Genomic DNA, 20,476 nt, shown 5'->3' with positions numbered 1-20,476 from the left:
AGGTCTCCTCTCTCACTTCTACTCTACTTCGCTTAAACATACAATACTACGGCCACAAACACACACAATATACACTTGCATAGGATCAGATGACAGGGTAGAAATCAGACTCCTTATTGGCAAGCTGCTCTCAGTAGCGGCAAATAAATAATTTTTAGTGAGTAACACAAACTTTAATAGTGAGAGAATATCTTTAAATTAGACTTAGACAAACCTTGTAGCAAGGTTCGGATACAGTATCCTACATTTAAAATGACTGCCTTCGGTCAAGGCCCCAACGCTCTGGGTATGGGACAGAGTGGCGCTCTCGAAGGGGTGGACCTCTTTTCCCTCTCCGATGACACCAATCGTTGACAAACCTGACTTCACCCCGGGATAGGCATCCATGCTATATCAGCGTTGGCGGGAGAATGGATACAAGCGAGCCGGATCCCTCCGACGTTGAGGGGCTGATTCAATTTCCACAGTTGCGACAAGACTATAACCTACCTGCAACTGACGCCTACGCATACAAACAAATAGCCCACTGGGTCACGAGCCCTTCGAAATATGCTCAAATGTCTAGGCAGCTCACGACGTTCGAGAATTGGCTGATATGTAAAGCGGACGATCGCCGCCTTATATAAGAGCTGTACACCATGATACTGGCAGGGCCCACGAGACAGCGTACCAGGGCGCAGCGTAGGTGGAAAACGGAACTGGGTAGACCGCTAACTTCTAAGGAATGGGAACATATCCTCTACCATGTACACAATGTGTCAGGAGCTGAATCATCCTTAAAGATATTCTCATACTGGTACTACACACCCGCGCGCATACACAGTTGGGATAAAAGAAAAACGGACCAGTGCTGGCGGGGGTGTGGGATGTCTGGTACCCTGGTACATTTACTCTTGCACTGCCTGAAGCTTCAACGATACTGGACTGAGGTTCTAGACAACATAGATGCGGCATTTGGGGTCTCCCTGCCCAGAGCGCCGGAATACACCCTCCTGGGCCTTTCCCATCTTAAGGCTTTCCCACTGAGGTCGCTTTGGGGGCGTCAAATCACTTTGACGTTGTTAGCAGCCATGCAGGTCATTCTAACACAATGGGGCAGTGCTTCAGTCCCGGAACTGCTGTCATGGATTTACCAGCTTTGGCACTTACTAGGTGTGGAGCTACTGTCTCTGGGAGTTGAAGGGAAAGGGGACGACTTTGCTACATTGTGGGCCTTTTTGAAAACCTGCTAACGCGAGACATGTGGGAGGTCACTTGCCCCAAGTACTTACAGGTCCTCAAGCTGATGCCGCTGGAGAAGCCACCCACAGGTTAGCCCTCAGAGGATTAAAACACAGGGGCCCTACATGCCCCCTACAAAATGCTCAGAATAGACCATAGCGACATTAGCTGGTGCAAAAGGGGGGGGGGTTCGGGGAAGGGGGGTGGGCTTGTTTTGTCTTGTTTTGCAGGATAGTTCTGTCTGTCATACTTTTATTAATGTTTCTTCTTCCTTGTTTGGTTATGAAAACGGAAGCAACAACGACGGCTCACTAATTAATTCTTACGCGGCCGGCCTCCGGGTTGTGGCTAAAACGCTGTGTACACATGCCAGACGATCGCTCTGCCGGCCATTGGATGTGGGCAGGAAGCTGTGTAAATGTTAAAAGTGCCTTCCACTAAATAAAAAGATTGTTTCCTAAAAGTGCTGCCTTAGGCTTGGCACATAGCAGGATAAGGATCTTAAAGTATAAATGATGCGTATACTTTGGATTGACATGTTTAAGCTGTCTGACCTGGATATGGGGCACTATTTAGAATGTAGTTTCTGCTTACATCCTCCGATTGCTTGCAATCTCAAAAAGCCTTCTTCCACTGTACCCCTAAAACCTTACATGAATTATTGACCAGGACTTACTTCCGCTTGATTCCTATATTTTTTCCCCAGAGTGACCCTCTTCCTAAGTTACATCCTCTGCTTGCCTTCTAGTTTTGAATAGAACCTCATCTCAGTCTCTTGTCTGTCCGCCTTAATCCTTCCTATTGTTACTATTGTAATTCTGCAATTGGCTGATAACTCATTTCATAGATCACAACCTCTCCTCTTTAAAACCCCATTCCTGTAACCTAACAATACCTGATGTCTTGCAATCATTCACTTGAAACCACATAGCTCCCACTAATGGTCACACCTAACTGGTATTAATATAATCTATCACTAAGTAATTGGAATAAAGGTGTGCAATTTCTTTTTTCAGAGCACAACTCATTGTAGAAACCACTAGAGTAACCGCTAACTTTGTGTTCCAGAGTTTGCTATTTGCCGTTTAGCGCTTCAACGCCTTGCCAGGGGTAGTAAGATACAATAATACAATTACAATAAGAGTCACCTCAGATTAGACCCAACCATGTGGGCGAAACCGGCCTTGAGTGGCTTGTGTTCCAGTTCAGGGAGGACCTGACCTGGCAGTTCGGGCTGGACATTCAGGGAGGACCCGGTCCGTCAGTTCAAGCGGTACTGTTCCTATTTGAGCAGGGTCAAGACTGATTTGTATATGGCTGAGTCCAAACGGAGGTAGCACAGTGGGCAATAGAACAATGGGTTGTAATGCTACCCTAAGTCATTGCCAGTGGTTAGACATATTGCAAGCATTCCTCCTTTTGTGTGTTTGAGGTATCACAAATAGACAGAGCCATGGCAAGTCAATCTGTAAAGGCAGCCCAGTAGTAGAATTGGAGAATGGTTAGAGCTCCTCCTCCCTTATCTCTTGGAAAGTGAAGAAAGCAGAGTGCCCTTCTAAGGCGTTTGTCCTGCCAGATAAACCTGTTCCATGTGTTTTCTATGCTGGGAGCAAGTATAGAGGTACTGCTCTAAAAAGATACAAAAATGTATCATCTTAATAAGACTGCACTGCACTATGAGTACTAGGGGTAACCTATTCATTTTCCAACTATTGCTTAGTTTTTTAGATTAGTGTCTCGTAATTCAAAGATATTATTGCAAACATAGTAGGTGATGGCTGGGCGCCGAAATATGTGGTGGAGTTCATATAGTGAGCACTCCAAAGTTCTGGGATAGTTATACAAAGATTTGGTTCTTGGAAGTATCTAGTTTGTATCCGGCTAGCCTTCCACTTCCAAAGCTGGGATAGACTTCTGCAGTTTACAAGACTGCTACATCATCAGCTGTACTGATTGTAGTGGTATTGATCTTTATTGAATAAAAAGATGAGGACATCTTCAGATTGTGCAAGAAAGGCTCTACATAGAAAGCTAATAGTAGGAGAGATGGAGGACACCCCTGATGAGTCCCTCTCATGTTAGGAAAACAGCCCAAGGTATTCCACCCCATACCTATCAATCTAGTATATAAAATCAGTATATAGTATCCAGAGCCAAGATGGGATTTATGGCCCAAATCCCATAACCATCAAGGTTTCCCACAGGAATGGCCAGGAGACTGTTGAATGCTTCTTCAGCATTCAGCACAATCATCCCTGCCAGAATTCCAAGAGTGTGGATAAATGCATTTTCCTAGAAGGGAGAAACTTCCTCACAATGCATTCCGCTGGTTTATTTTTTATTTTCATCCAATATTCCCATTTTTCTCGTGATTCTGTCACCTCTTCTAGGTGGCCAATTAATCACATAGCCTTGACATTAGGTGTATGAATATCTACATTTATTAGCAAAACTCTTCTTACCACTATGATAAACACATATTCCATGGATCAAACTTCCCAATGCATTTCAGGACTAGCCCTTCTTCAGGGAAGTATATCCCTGAGGGAACAAAGCCAATGCATACTGTGATTGTGTCTTCATTAGTAAAGAATTCGAAGAATCCCAGCTAAGTCAAATACGGAGATGCCACGTTCATACATACTGGTGAAGGAACATCCAATGCTGCATGTTATCAACCAGTTGCCAATTCTTAGGGCTAGCTGATTAGACAGTCCATGGTGACAGTAAGATTTACTCTAAAATTCAATTGATGTATGAATCAATACAATGAGCAGAGGTGCGGGTCCTTGTCCTTTTTGGGGAAAATTGTAATGAAAATTGCTAGTCATGAAGCAACTGCTTTTTCACCTTCTTCTATAGACTGAAGGCATATTACAATTTGGGGATATAATATCCGGAAAAGTTTTATAAAAATCTGAAGAAATGGTCTGGTTGCTTTTCCCGCTGCCAAAGACTGAATCACTTTGGCAATTTGTTGTAAAGTAAATGGAGACTCAAGTGTAAATCCTTCAGACTCCGGAACCATATTAGAGATAGTTGATTAAATATGCTGATCAATCTCCATTAAGAAGAGTACAGTCTATGCTGCATATAAATAACCATAGTATTTCTGAAAAACCTGCATGATATGTATGGCAGCTGTCTGAATTTTGCCACTGGCCTCAAAAATAGATGCTATACAACCCTTATTTTCTTTTTCCCTAATTTGTAGGGATAATGCCCGGCCCATATCTTCCCCATTGTCAAAGTGCTTAAGCAGTGTGTTGCAGGAACATTTAACAGCTTTATCCAAAACTAGCCTCTGGAGTTCCACTTATGTCAAGCTTAACTTTTGATATGTAGAAAACATTACCGGCTCAGACACCTTTTGATGGAGGTCAGCATCACGGACTTCAAGAGCCAAATGTGCTTGGTGAAGTGATAAAATGAAATTTGCTGCTCCCTTTTATGCTTAAAGTATGTATATAATAACAACAAAATTCTTTTTAAACTCGTTTTTAATTCAGATGTTCAGTATGATTTTATGTGGTTATGTAATGATATGCATTTTTATGATGGTTTTTAACCATCGAAATAAATAAAGAACTGAACTGCTTGGTGAAGTAGATCAATTTCCTTGCAAGCTTCCCGATCTTAGTGTAACGAAGAGAAGCCCCTTTATCACAGATTTCATAGAACAAAATATAAGGGCAAGGGGAGCAAAACCATGATTCTCAGCAAAAAAAAAAAAAAAAGACAAGGTCGCGGACACATTCTCACCCATTCAACAGAACTCCATAGAATGGGATTTGCGCCAGTTAGATGGTGCGCTAGAAACAGTTCAAGGCACTGGATTATGATTCAAAAAAATATGCCAAAACAGGTCAAGAGAGAAATATGGTGCTAAAGCTTGTGAGACACACAATTCTATCCTAGAACACTGGTTATGGGGAGCAGAGTCAAATGTAAAACTACAAGTGCTAGGTCTAGTATACCGCCATTAGTGTGCATCAAATGTTGGGCAGCTGCTGGTGTATGATGTTTAAATTTACTGCGATCTATACTGGTGGAATTGGTTTATGAATTAAGAGTTAAATTGAAGTCCCCACAAACAATGGATTGTCCCAACTAAATATTTCAAGGAGGAGCTGTTGAAAGATGGACACGTCGCTAGTTGCCCCATAAAGTGTTTAGAATGTAAAGGAAACCCCATTTCTACATATCCTGACAAGTGCCAGCACCTGCTCGTACACTGTTGTAGTTGAACATAAGTCCATGAGATACTATAGGTTATAACAGCCACACCACGGGCCAGAAGCACAAATCAAGTGATATCTGAGAGTACTTAGTAAATGAGACTGTGTTGGTCAAACCTGTGCCCTGCAAATACAATATTTCTCATATAATGAGACTCAATCCTAGTTTGGCAAATTTTAGTAAAAGCTCGTCCCAATATATGTTTATCCCTTGGGAATGGAGAGTTTAAAGACACTTGAGTATATGTACAAACACTTCATGTGTGAGGTGCAAAGCTGCCCCAAAAAAAGAAAAGTTCACCACCACATCTGGAAACCCAAGGTATTAAAAAATGACAGCAATGGCCTGCACCCTCCACCATTCATCCCACCTCCTCACATCACTGCCAGAAGAGGCAAAAAACTTAACAGGCAACAGGGAGTCCGTCAATAATACCTTTAAAGCATAGTTATAATGACAGAGTTCTTGATTACATGTTTACTCATGGAGTGTGGAATTCCGAGTCCAAGTAGTTGATACCTGCCTGGCCATGGATGACCACACTCTGGTATGCGCTTTGAAGTAAAGCCCTTATTTACACCTACTCACTTCAGTGAGCAACTGAGAGCCTCTGGGATGGCCTAGCCGATATGAAGGGAGGAGCGACCACTCGCCCACCCCACTAGCAATAACCTTCATAATGGTTAAAATTGCTTCAGAAGAGACCAAAGATCGGCTCTTCACTCAAGCAACAACAAAAAAAGGTACACGACAAATATCCCTCTGGAAACCATCACATTGATCGAGGAAGGGAAACTGCAACTAGGAAAACCTCAGAAGGACTGTGCAAGTTCAGTGCAAAGGCCCCATATTAAACAAAGATCTTTGGAGTGTAAAAGAGCCCACTCACTCTGCGAGCCACTTTCTTGAGGTCTAGGGGCAGTTATTGATTATTGGTTAGTATTTTTTTGGGGTTATATTGTTTAAAAGTGGGAATCCGAGACACTCCATTAAACATTTCACTTCCCTATGATAGGGAAGGTGAGCAGTCAAAGCTTATTAAAGGCTTATTGGGGTGTTACTAATAACTTACATATAATATTACAGTAAAAGACACTTACTGTACAGTCAGTGCTGTACATCAGGAAAGTGAAAAGGATTTATTAACAGGAATGTGAAATAAAACAGGTAAGACCGAATGTGTTCCTGCCTTCTGGGGCCTAGTTACCACACCAAACCTTACTGTAGCTCAACAGCCCTAGGTGCTAGACTTCTATTACCACTCACCCTATGGTTAATGTAATCCAGTGGGGCTTGTTTTAGGTTTAATTGGCTACCTTAAAAGCACTCAGTCTCTATTACTTTGAAGAGCTGAACTCTCAGAGGAACAAATATATAGGGACTCTGGATCATTTTCTGGCTCTTGGGTTTAAATCTGTGTAGCGCAGATTAAAACTATTTAACAATTACTCCCTGTAGGAAGCTGGCTCTGTATATTTCCTACCAAAAAGAGATATAGTGTGCACTCAAGGTATGGCAGAGGTTAAAGTAGGTAATACCTTAATCTCAATTTAGTGGTAGTTGTGCTGAGCACGGCTCATCAGAGGGTACTGTTAAGCATTTATTGTAAACACAGGCAAGAAATGATGTCACACGCTCAAAGACTGAATACAGACCAATTGCTTGAACAAAAAGTGGTTACTTTGTTATTTTATTACTAGAACCAAGAATCACTTAGTGCAGGTAAGTTTTACAGTTTGTGAAAGTAGCAATACTTCTCAAGAATGCAGTTGTATGCTTCACAGTATTAAGAATGCTTTCTGTAGATGACAATCAAAAACAGTTGCATGCTTTTGACGATCTGGCGCTAGACAGTTCAATGCAATAGATAGAACCGAATATGCAATCCTATGGAGGAAAACAATGTTAAACAGTTTGCAGGTAAGTACTCTATTTACTTCCCCAGGCTTTGAAGGTTTAGGATAACACAGGGCAAGGTTCAAGACCAGGTTGGTACTGCACCACCAGTGGCACTGGGGACGCGGGTACAGAGGTCACTGGGCCCAGTGTTATCCAATGGAGCCGGAGGGCACCTCGAAGAGGCACGGGTTGCAGGTAGGTATCCACAGTTTTAGGGCAAATGCCCCGGGGGCTGAAGTGAGCACGGGGGAGGGCGGGCTCAAAGCTACAGTGGCACAGGGGCAGCCGGGTGCAGGTTGCAAATCAGCACCGAGCGGCCCATGCTTTCCAATGGAGGTCGTATGTTTTGGAAAAGATGCAGCAAGCTTGGACCAGGAGGCCGGACGAAGGAGACCAACGACTGGACCACTATGGTGGATAGCTGGGGAAACCTCCTGTTCTGCAGTGTTCCTCCTCCATTCCCCTTCCTCATCTCCTTCTTCCCGAGGCCACCCTCCATCCCTGACTGTTCAGGCGGATTGACCATTTATAGGTCCTCCTGGGGATCAGATCAGTACTCCTGACAAACTCAAGTCCAACTCTTAAGAGGAAGCTAAATCTTTTCTCCCATGCCCTTTCTTATTGTTTGGTTTAGTTGGACGTGAGCCTTTGGGTGTCAGAAAGACTCGCTCACTTAGCAGTGAGGTGCAGCTTAGTCGAGGATTAGTCCAGGCCGTCCTACAGAGACCTGCTGCTAGAGGTCGTATATGATACGGAAACCTAGAGAATTAACAGACACCAATTACCTTATACGCTTTCAAACAGAAACGGTACCTTTGAAGTAAGCTCCGACCAGTTGCTGTGGAAACTGTTAGGAAACCTAGGATGGACTCTGCATGGGGCCTGGAGCTACTAAGTAAATGATTTCAGAAGAAGTTAATGAGTCCTCATTAAAAAGTAGTAATCTGAGACTTAATGGAAATAGAATGACCAAATAAAAAACCTACACCAGGCTAACAATAAATAAAGTGTTGGAAGGTGCAGGAGATGTGAAGTTGTAGAAATGTTAAAATGACACTGCATTCCTGAATTACATATGGAAAGCCACACAAGGGTAGAGAAAGAGCCTCTGCGGAGCCAAACTGTTGAGGGACTCGAGAGTACCCAATAACAAATTAGAATCCGAGAAATATCACAGGACACAAAGATGTGACTACGGACTGAATTTAAGCCCTCTGGGAGAAAAAGCATCCCTTCCACATTAAGTTTCTAAAGAAGGGATTGAAGGGCCAATGAGGTTCACAAACAATGTCAAGCGATTGAAGCCCTTGAGGAAGCGGACCACTGCCCTGATTAACAGTTGGTCAGAGGAGTTGGGGATATTTATTGCACCTGATAAAATCCTAATCCGGGGGTTCAGAATTTATTAGATGTGATAAATGGCACCTATTCCGAGTTTTTAAAGAACATGATGCTGATTTTTATTCTCGTTAGACAAAAATCCTGTCCTGTCATGGCAAACACTGTTTTATTTCGGCAGTTCATATCTGCTGAAATATTACAAAGGGTGGGGTTATGTAACGTACCTGGCAATTACCGGGTGCGTTAAATATCACCCAGCTCGGAATAAGTACACATATGTAAATAAGAGTTGGAATCAGCTGAATATGTTCTGTTATGGATTGGTTCTTGTTAGGTGCATATATCACCCTAAGGTCTCATAGCACTGGCCTGAACTCAAAATCCAGAGAAGATGAAGAGAGGGGGATAGAATGTAGGGAAGATGGGCTCAGAATAGCCAGGTGTTTAGAGATTTGTGGAACTTCTTGTGGTCGTTCTCAGTATTCGGAGGCTACGCATTAGTCCATAACAGATGTGGGCCACGTGGCAGACGCTGTCCGACATAGAAAGTTTACTGTCAATCAGCACTCCTAGATTGCGGGCTACCGCCTTAAGTGAAGAGCATATGCCTAGAGTGGGAGGCCACCAGTCATTTGTCCATAACGTTTGTGCATTACCGAAAAGGATAATTTTTGGTTTTGCTTGCGTTGAGTTGAAGATGATTATTTATCATCCAGTTGTGAATGTCCAACATACACTGCCTGAATCTGTGTTTGGTGTCAGTAGGATCTGGTCCAAGAGTGATTAACATCTGGGTGTTGTCAGCGTATGACACTGTATCGAAGCCATGAGCTTTAATAACATTGGTTAAAGGTGATACATACAGATTAAAGAGTGTGGGACTCCGGATGGATCCTTGGGGAACCCCCTTGTCAATGGGTTGGCTGCTGGAGGTGAAAGCACCTATTTGAACCTTGGAAGTGCGATCGGTCAGATAACTCCTGAGCCAGTTCAGGGCGGTGCCCTCGACACCTAGGCGCTCTAATTGAATGCAGTGGGAGATGATGCCGAAGGCCGGCGACAGGTCAAGAATCACCAAGATGGCACATTGTATGGCATCGAGGGAGAGTCTGAGGTTATCGACTATCTCCAATAAGGCAGTTTCGGTGCTGTGGAAAGCCTGAAACCCAGATTGGGAGGAGTCTAGCAGGTTATTGCTAAGTGTATGGTTAATTGTTTGTTGATCACTGAGGCTCTAAGACGTTCCCCGAAGAGAGGAAGAAGAAAGATTGGTCGGTAGTTATTGGGCTGCTTAGGGTCTAAGGTGGTTACAAAAAAGGTTAAAACCCGGAATCACTGGGTTGTAATTAGTATATAAAGGAAGGGATCCCAGTGTAGTAAATTCACAAAAGGGTAAAAGCATAATACAATTTATACTGACATTTCAAAGAAACAAAAGAAAAACATTTCAACCAATGTTATTTAATCACATTGGAGGGCGTGGTTGTTCACAGGTATGACTTTGCAAAAAGTTATGTTATATATAATTTCATATTCGGTGGCCCAGGGGAAGAAAAGGGGAGGTGCAAGGAAATTAGTGGTGGGTAAGGTTTTTTGGGGTAGGGACAATAAATCACAGACACTATTGGTATATGAAATGCGTATATACCACACATGTATTACTCTAAATACTAAAAACAGAGTGCCATTTATCACATATAAAGTCACAGTTAATCAATCACTGTTGAGCGGATGATGGCAGATTTTCTGAAGTCGACGTTTCGATCCCTTGTCTTGTAGGAGTTTAAGCCCTTACTGTTGGGGTCTTCATCAGGACTGGTGAGGTGTGGAGGGGGGTGGGCACCTAAAAGGAAAGGACGGTGTTTAAATACCAAACTAGAGGAGGAGGAGCTACGACGGCAAACAAGATGGCTGCTTAGGCTCCCGGCTCCGCCGACCTCCGTATTCCGCCGCAAGATCCTGTACAATATCCTGATTTTACGCCGAGCCTCTGCGTGCATGAACTGTTCCTCACTCCGATGGTGAAATCTGGGAATTTTTATCGGCTGGTGTCACAAAGTTACACCGAGTTGAAGATTGTGGCCTACTCCAGCGGTGAAGCCAGGGCCTCGAGTATCTGCAAGGCCAGGCTGCAGTGCAACAACAACAGCTGAGAGACCCAGGCAGGGTCCGGTCAATCGTAGTGGAGGCCTCTTTTGCGCCCAAATTTGACAGCGATTGTTTTCTTTGCTCAGCATTGATGGAGAGGTGACCTTGCTTGCTACTGACAGTGGGTGTGGGTTCCCGTCCCGCGGACCCGGTGTGGGCTCCCGCCGGGGTTCGGCGGGTCGGGCCCCGGCCTGCGGCGTTCAGCCGGGTGAACGCGGCTGTAGAGAACGACGGGTCACCTTCCACGCTTGCCCTCTCGTGATCCTGTTTGCCCCCCCCCGGAGATACCGAATTCACCCGGGGAGGTGATTGTGATTGGTTTCTGGCGTGAGACTATGGATCGAAATGTGTCTGAGCCATCGCTGAGGTCAATATTGGCAGAACTTTGGGCGTTTCACTCACAAGTTGGTGTTTTATTAACTAAAATGGATGCAAGCCTATCTGGGATGCTGCTTGTTGTACCGGACCCTGCCCCACTGTTGGAACAGCAATCTGCAGCCATTCAAGCCACGGCCATTTTGACTCACTGCGAGGACCCCGTGGGGGAGCGAGTATTGGAACCATCGGATGATGCCCTGGAAGATGGTGTCCCAGAGGTCATGAGTGTGATACCACACCTTCCACCATTATTGACTTTGGAGGTATTGACTGGCGTTATCCCCCCCGGAGATTTGTGTTGTAGACTCTTCTCTCATCTTGTGATCGTCTCCTCCCTTTTTGGAGACGTTACGACCCCGGGGCAAGAAACAACCGGACTGTCCAGTTGGGAAAGGGAGACTTCCTGCGCCTGAAGTTCTCGTGGACTTACTTGCTTCAAGTGGTAACGGATTGACTCTCGATGACTTCCCTCTCCTCTATGACTCGTTTGTGTGCTTTTGGGTCTCGCTGGGGAGGGTTTGTGTACTGGTTCGAAAGGGTCAAGGTTAAGATCAATCAACTCTGGACGGTTTGGAATGGCATTATGGATGTTCGATCTGCAATTGTTTGATTTAAGAGGCTGGGCGGTGTATCACGGTGCCCCCTAATTTCTTTTATAAGGGTCGCTCTACATCCGTCTTTTTGCGATAGGGGGTGTCTGTTTCTGGCGGGGGGGACTAAGGGGCTGGGAGCACGTACAAATAGGCCCTCCTCCACTCTTCTTCTTTTCCCTTCTTTTAGGGTTTTAGTTACTTAGGGCGACAGGCACGCTGCTAGTGGGGTTAGGCTATAGCCATCGGCAGGGGTGCAGGGTGGGGGGTTGGAGTTTTTTTTTTTTTATTTTGCCTTTTTTTTTCTATGGCCTTTTTCTCCCTCCCCTTTCTTTCCTTTCGGGTCAGTATAGTCTGTGCTTCATTCTGATTACACTGTGTTCTGGAATTTCGTGCTCATGCTACTTACGTTAATCGGACTTCCGGGTGGGCAGGCCTTGAGAACCGGCGCTTACGAAACTTTATATTGTATTGTGGTTTACTTCGATCCATAAGCATTGGCACCAGAGTTCCACATATGGCTGTTTCTAGATGCATATCCTGTTTCTTGGCCTGTCCCCCGTATCCTTTTGTTTGATTGTATAGCACCTTATCCGTTTATTTAGATAATATAAAATAAAACCTTTATTATATCCTGTGACCTATTCATGCGCTCCAATACAAGTTTAATCCTGAATCGCTGCCGGACCTTCGGGTTGTCGGCTGATGAGCTGTGTTGTGCCACAATATGATGGGTTCTAATTAGGACTAGCGGCCGGCCCCTGCGGTTGTAGGCCCATACTTGTACTTTCTGAATGTTGCAATAAAGGTTTTTCAAAAAAAAAAAAAAAACTAGATAGAGGGGATTAAGAAAGTCCCAGAGAGCTCGGCAGGATTAATAGATCATTACCATTAGTGCGGCGATGGGGAGGGAGGGCCCACTCTCACAGATCCACTGTTGGGAGTAGGGGGAGGCTTCAGAGTTCTTCCGGTATTCTATTCAGTAGAAAGGAGACGTCACCTAATGAATAAAGGTGACTGAATTAAGTAGGGGCAGATTGGTAAGAATGGGAAAAACACACATAAGGTGCCCTAATGCACTTACTGTTTGTGCGACTGAAAAATGCAACCGAGGTTGTGGTATGTCGGTCCTCTGATTTGGACCTTCCAAACTTCAAATGAATGGAGATGCCGGAAAGAATCCGAGGTATGTCCAGAATTTAAGCTGCAAGGGAGTAGGAGAACCAGTATGTAATTGACCCTTAAATTCTGGACATACCCCGGATTCTTTCCGGCATCTCCATTCATTTGAAGTTTGGAAGGTCCGAATCAGAGGACCGACATACCACAACCTCGGTTGCATTTTTCAATCGCACAAACAGTAAGTGCATTAGGGCACCTTATGTGTTTTTTTCCCATTCTTACCAATCTGCCCCTACTTAATTCAGTCACCTTTATTCATTAGGTGAATTATCCTTTCTACTGAATAGAATACCGGAAGAGCTCTGAAGCCTCCCCCTACTCCCAACAGTGGATCTGTGAGAGTGGGCCCTCCCTCCCCATCGCCGCACTAATGGTAATGATCTATTAATCCTGCCCAGCTCTCTGGGACTTTCTTAATCCCCTCTATCTAGTTTGGTTTTTAAACACCGTCCTTTCCTTTTAGGTGCCACCCCCCTCCACACCTCACCAGTCCTGATGAAGACCCCGACAGTAAGGGCTTAAACCCCTACAAGACAAGGGGTCGAAACGTCGACTTCAGAAAATCTGCCATCATCCGCTCAACAGTGATTGATTAACTGACTTTATATGTGATAAATGGCACTCTGTTTTTAGTATTTAGAGTAATACATGTGGGGTATATGCGCATTTCATATACCAATACCGTCTGTGATTTATTGTCACTACCCCAAAAAACCTTACCCACCACTAATTTCCTTGCACCTCCCCTTTCCTTCCCCTGGGCCACCGAATATGAAATTATATATAAGATAACTTTTTGCAAAGTCATACCTGTGAACAACCACACCCTCCAATGTGATTAAATAACATTGGTTGAAATGTTTTTCTTTTGTTTCTTTGAAATTTCATTATAAATTGTATTATGCTTTTACCCCTTTGTGAATTTACTACACTGGGATCCCTTCCTTTGTATACTAGGGTCTAAGGTGGGCTTTAGAATAGGTCTGACCATGGCCTCTTTCCATCTTGAAGGCACATTAGAATGCGATAATGAAAGATTGAGGAGTTTGGTTAAGCAGGAAAGGAGGGCTGGTCCGATTTTAGCCAGAACCTGGGATGAGACTGGGTTGGTAGGGGAGCCTGATATCACCCTCTTAAGCATGGATACAACGTCTTCATCAGTGCATTTGAGGAATTCATTGAGAAGAGTGAGAGGCGGGATGTGGTTGTGGGCAGGTCTCTGATTTTGTGGTTTGCTGGCTATGTGGGGGAAAAGACTATGGATGCTATTGATTTTATCTACAAAGAAAGAGGATATGAAATCAGCCCACTCTTGCGAGGCGATCTGTGTTGGCTGACAAGAGGGGGGGTTGGTGAATTCTTTGAGTATCTTATACAGTTCTTTATCAGAGTTTGATGTTTCATTAATTCTATTCCCTAAGTAGATCTTTTTAGCTGTAGCAATGTGGTCAGTATAGCGCCTGTGTAATGTTTTGTAGTCCTGTCTATCTAAGGCACTTTTTGAGTGTCTCCACTTGTGTTCAGCCTTCCTGGCCGCTAATTTGGCTGCTTTTAGGTCTGAGATGAACCAGGGGGAGAGTTTATGCATGTGTGTGACTTTTTTTCTGGGGGTGATTCTGTCAAGGGCCTGGCAGGTTGCTTCCTCGAAAGACTTGGCTGCCTCATTAGGGTGGTCCAATTCTGATGAGGGAGGGGGGTAAAGTGTGAGAAAAAGGAATATAGGTTTATTTTATTCCAAGACCTGTTTGACCTAGGTTCTTTCTGGAATTCTTACCAGGTCAAAGTTACCTGCATATGGAATTTTAGCAAATGATGGTCGGACCTGAGAACTAAAAAGGGAATCAACAATTCCCGTTCATGGGTATTCAGGAGGCGAAGTGGAGGCACTGAAGTATCTGAACTAAATGCAAGTATGCACAAGTCACAGAGCTGAACTATGCACATATGGTCACACTCATAAAAGGCTTACTAACTTCATATTTTCCAAAATGATTCAATTAAATAATATTTGCCATGCGGACACATTAACAGCACCAAGGTCTATACTAAGTGTACAGGAGGTAGATAGGGTGCTCCCATTAGATAAGTGCAACAACACTGGTTTCCAGGCACAGCTCTAGCCTGGAGGCAGGGTAGCAATCCAGCAGAATCTGTCACTAGTCCAATATATCTACTCCTGTATGGATGTGCAGGTCCCTTTGAGCCAAGAAAACAAAGATAAACCAGTACGTACAACCCTTGGGTGGGCGAGGCGGGATGATACAGCCCACCACAAATGTTTCTTTATTTCTCCAATACTGGACAAGCATCCTATCCTTGTTGATGGGCGGGCTTTGCAAACTTATGCCCCACAGTCAGGCCAATTCTTGCCAGTCTAGGTGTGGTGTGTACAGGCCTCAGAGTGAAGCTTGGTTTTTCTATTTGTTGCCAAGGGAGCTGAAAAAAAACCCACAGGAAACGGAGGGTTGGTGTGTTCCACCCAGTGTAAGGAAAACACACTGGACAAGCAGAGTGGGCTGGAACTATTTCCCACTGCTAAATACACAGGTTCAGGGGAATGGTACAAGGAGGGGGCGCTGCCAAGACTAAGTGGTCAGAGATGAAAATCACCAACTAAACATAAACAAGACCATTAGGTGTTGTATAGCAAATGAATACACACCTCTCCCCCTGGATATGCACAAATTGCACTCCATGAAACCATTATCATGCATGTATCATGCCTCCCTTAATCCCACTCACAGGTTCTTGTCTTTCGGGAGCCAACGTTTTTCCTTGTGCTGCAGGATAATCAGTGGAGGCAGCAAAGGGTCAGGAGACAAGTGGCGGTTATCCAGCTGTGAAACAAAGATAGTGCTGTAGGTCAGAAACTCTAGCCAACAGTACAACGCAAAAGATGCCTAATCTACTGCAACTAAGTATTTAGACAGAACCTAAATACCCTGTTCACCGTTCCAGCTCTGGTCGTGGCCAGCTTTCAGTCATTAGAGTTCCCATATATAGTGGCAGCTGGGATTTCTGATGCATTACTATCCTAAAGGATGTTCTAAGTGAGCCCAATGTATCCTCCAATGCCATCCTGGTATCACACCATACAGACACTGATTCTAGCCCACCAAGTATATCAGGGGCTCAACAAGTTGGAACTACTACCCTTAGTTATGTTTCCAGGGCTGTTCCAGCTCTGAAGTTACTGTTCTTGAGCCTCTATCAGGTGGTGGCTGTACTTGGAAACCCTGGTTAGTGTTTCACTGGATAGACTCTTGAGTGCATATTATAGACCTCCGTATTGGTACATTCAGTCTCCCATTATCCAGAACTGTACCACAGGTCAGACTGGAGTGAGTGATAATACTTTAATAGAATTTTACACTGTAATTATTTTATATCAATAGGAATACTACACTCGCACCCCCCCCCCCCACCCCCAATTTTTTTTAAGTACATTCTTATATAGAAATTTCTGAGAAGTGGTCATGAACTCCTAACAAAATGCAGTATATTTCCCAGCCCATCCATGGTAATCCTGAAGCTTATGTCAGGAGGGTGGGCTGGGGGTTCCTTTTTTCCCTCTTCCGCTATCCTTTACCCATGACAGAATCGAAATGTGCCTAAAGGGTCCTTCAATATTTACATCAAAGGTAGGTCTCAACAGGTCAGCCCTCATGCTCAGGCTAAGTTTCAAGTGTTCGTCTAGACTACCGGGCCAGACCTGAGCCCTCAAAGGTTCACTCCAAGTGGCTGTAAGGTCCTATAGGTTCTGAGCAAAGTTGCAATGTGATGCATTACAAAACATCCCCCCACCCCCAGTCAAAAAGCTGTAGAAAGTACTTAGTTTAGTTTCTCAAGGGCACTCATCCTTTAAGTCATATCCAGTGACCCCTAAAATACTCTTCAAAAACTTGAAAGCCGAATGACGGATACATGTGGTCAACACTCAAACTAGAGTTTACACATTCCAATTCTAAAAAATGAACTAGTATGTTAAATTATTAAAGATACAACTCTTGGGGGGGGGAGACAATGGAGGTTCCCCCTCCCTTAACGGTGAACAGATCTCTCTTAAGGGTCATGGAATCCATTAAGAAAGAGTATTGGTCCCAGCACATGTTTACTGTCTTGGAACAAGGCTATTGATCAGTGTTCTTAAAGCCCAGAGAGCTCACCCATCTAACTAGTATGTGACCGGGCAGGTTAGACTAGTCACCCACACCATCATCTGTATGATTAAGTATTCTTCGCAGTCAGCCCATTAGAATTATTCCACAGCACAGTGGACCCTTAAACTCAAACTGTCCTTCAGAACATGAAAAGTCAAGGGATACCTATTTTGTGTTGTTCTCTAGAACTCTAGGTCCACAAAAGGTGGCCTGGAATACTCACTCGATCAATCTTTACTTGCAACAGATACTTTACTCTTACATCAGACTCTTCATTCTGTATCTTTATAGGAAATCGATTATTCCAATAGACCTATACCTCAGCCCCTTTTCGGCTTTGTCCACCGTAGTCAGGTTTAACAAGGAATCTGGGCTTAAAACATGAATAAATCATTACAATTTTTGTGTGAGACCTGACAATCTGGCGTGGCGGTGATTAGCAGCTCCGGATTCTCCTCTTGTTAAGAATGAAAGTTTGATTGAGACCTGTTGCTCCTTCAAATGTAAGAGTTTGCCCACCAAGGTTAAGAAAAAAAACGTGAGGAGTAAAATACTTAGAAGGAGGGACTTTCTTTGAGGCCCTGTTGTGAATACGGATGTTGACATTAAGTTCGGTCTCTTGGTCAACTCCTGTCCTTCAGTTCACTCCAAAATAGCATGACCATTCCCAAATGAAGAAGAGGGGTCTGTCACTTAAAATTTCCGCAATGTTCATGCAGAGGCTCTTCTGGCATAAGGCAGGGCTAATCGTGAAGGCACCACAAGCCTTTAAAAATCTCCTTCCCCTAAATTATCGCTTTGACTGCCTCTGAAAAACAGCAGATAAGTTTCAGACTGGTTGTTTTTCAGTTTAGTCGGTAAATGTGAACAAAACAAAATGGGGTGTAAAGACGGAGGCTGGCATTCGCAGGCAAGCTTGGATGCCAATTTACTTATGTAAACTTAACAGTGGATTACTGACCTTCCATCTTTCAGACCATCGTCTGATCATCTTTGGACCACATTTTTTGGTGCCATAGGTAAGCAGCAGCCGCAGCTAACTTGACTCTTCTTCAAGGTCTGCTGCATCTTTGCTCTTGGGGGCTATGGACTTACTAATATAAGTGATTCTGAGAGTTTCACACTGCAAGGCCAAGGGATGAGCTTCTTCTGTCTTGCAGATAGGAAAGCAGCAGGATTACTCTAACGTCTGCTTCTTTTTTGGCTGCTTTCTCTTATTAAGAGAAACTGCTTTAATCTTCGTAAACCGAAGATTGACTTACCTATATAATGTTACAAATATTTCACAGTGGTTTCAGTTACTTCATTGGGTTTGCATGGTGGATGTTCTTGTGACTATTTCCTTCTTGGCAATTTACATCATAAGCACTGGAACGTTTTGACTGATAACGAGTTAAACTTCCTCAGCCTTCCCATTTCAAATATTTTTGCTCCTTACATCCTTTTCAGATTACATTCGTCCAGTTCTTGCTTATTAAGCGGAGTATAGAATCTTGGGTAGGTCTATCTTTTTCCTACCATAATTTACTGGGACAGTCAGTTTTATACTTCCTTTCTCTGAATTTGTTGGAAATCTCCAAAGTGATAAAATCAAAGTCTGCATTGGTCCCTTTCAGGTTGGTTTCCTAGTTTACTTTTATTCTTATATCCATTTAATGGTTAACTTGTGGAACATGAACACTTTTATCATCATTCTTAAGGGCATGAATATAGAGTAATATGTGAAATTTGTGGGTTTGGCTTTTTCCCAGTGACATGTTTGAGAAACAGCTGTCTTTGGGTTGTCACTGAGAGTTCCGCTTTTCTTTTATTTGATCTTTATTTGCAAGTCAATTTCAGAAACTTTAAAACAAGGCAGATGGCGGAACCTTCATAAAAAATGTACCCGATCTGAAATAACCTCGATAGTAAATTTTATCCTTTTCTTGATACTTGAAAAGGGAGACTACGTGCACACCGATAAGACACCCGCCCTCACAATGCCAGTCCTAAACAGAACTTTAACATGTAATGAAAAAAGCACAGGTGCACCATAAATTAGAATTGTGCAAAAATTAACAATATAATGTTACGGCACAGGTAATAAAGTCCAGAAGTCTTGTTAGTTTGATTCTTTATTTTTCAACAGAAGGAAACGAACAGCCGACGCGTTTCGTCCCGAGGCGGGACTTCTTCAGGGCAAGGAATGGAGAGACAAATTCATTAAATTTCAGAAACTTTGTTATCTAGGAAATGTAATCAAAAACCCTTTGAGGTGGCTTTTCTAAATACTCAAAAGTAGCATGTGAACTATGTAGCTGAGGTGACCTCTTACCATTATCAGAACGGCATCACTGAAGTACTCTGAAAGGCGGCCTGCTGTCCGAAGAGCAACATTGCTGGCACTGTGTAAACATGTAAAGGCTGTTAACGTACTCACACTGCATGCAGAGCAACATGATATATGACACGTCATACATATTATCCCGCCCAGTGCTGATGAAACAGACAGGATACGAGTTACGCTGGATAAGAAAGAGATATACTGTGGACCAACACTGAATAACAAATGGAAATCACCATGACACCACCGACGGAAGAGGTAGCTCGCCTACAGGCATCCCATGTGCCATGGATGGATAAAATATATGCAGGTATTCTCTTTTAAAGAGACACCTTACATGCTAGCACAAAGGAACTCTGTTAGAAATGGGATCTCTGGATGGCTAAGGCTTGCGCCAAAGCCAGGCAGAGACCACCACTCTAGTCAGGGCAAGTGAGTTTCATGCCAAAGATAACCCATGCTCATCTCCTTGGTAGCTTGGCACGAGCAGTCAGGCTTATCCTGGAGGCCATGTGTAAAGCATCTGTGCAAACCCACATACTAGGCACTGCACAAAAGGAACTCCACACAAGGTTAGAACAAAAATAGCCTATTATCATAACACACATTGGAACAGTAATCAAACAATATACACTGTGCCAGGTGGCACTGGGCAATATTTACAGGGGATTATATACACATGACAGGGCCACTTGGACCACTGTCAGAACCATCACTTAGTAAAGATAGTAAATGGAGAACATGTAATAAGCATAGAACACAACCAGTAATTAATGGCAAACACTGGACTCAGCATCCTCCTGTAACATAAGTCATATTATGCACAGTATCACATTAGGCGTGAAATATATCCTGCGCCAACCTCCTAAGCCTAAACATATTAGACCATAACCTCCTAAGCATAACTCACTGTAGGAAATAATCTCACAAGCATAAACCACAGTAGAGGATAGCTCAAACATAAATACAGTATGCAAAACCTCATAATCATAAAC

The 20,476-nt window shown here is 43.6% G+C and overlaps 1 protein-coding gene across 1 annotated transcript in view; it reads right to left on the bottom strand.

Annotated features, from left to right (window-relative positions):
• EMC9 (ER membrane protein complex subunit 9) overlaps positions 1 to 20,476 on the bottom strand; it is a 53,540-nt gene that overhangs the window by 10,714 nt on the left and 22,350 nt on the right. Inside the window, exons 4-5 of the mRNA XM_086923751.1 lie at positions 19,473 to 19,542; positions 15,741 to 15,835 (exon numbers count right to left, since the gene is read on the bottom strand). Coding sequence (XP_086779877.1) covers positions 15,741 to 15,835; positions 19,473 to 19,542 — 165 coding nt within the window. The remainder of the gene's footprint in view (positions 1 to 15,740; positions 15,836 to 19,472; positions 19,543 to 20,476) is intronic.

Source organism: Lissotriton vulgaris, chromosome 5, assembly GCF_964263255.1.
Source record: "Lissotriton vulgaris chromosome 5, aLisVul1.2, whole genome shotgun sequence".
NCBI classification, from domain to species: domain Eukaryota; kingdom Metazoa; phylum Chordata; class Amphibia; order Caudata; family Salamandridae; genus Lissotriton; species Lissotriton vulgaris.
The sequence above is the reverse complement of the archived record's forward strand: the minus strand, read 5'-3'. Positions and strand labels throughout refer to the sequence as shown.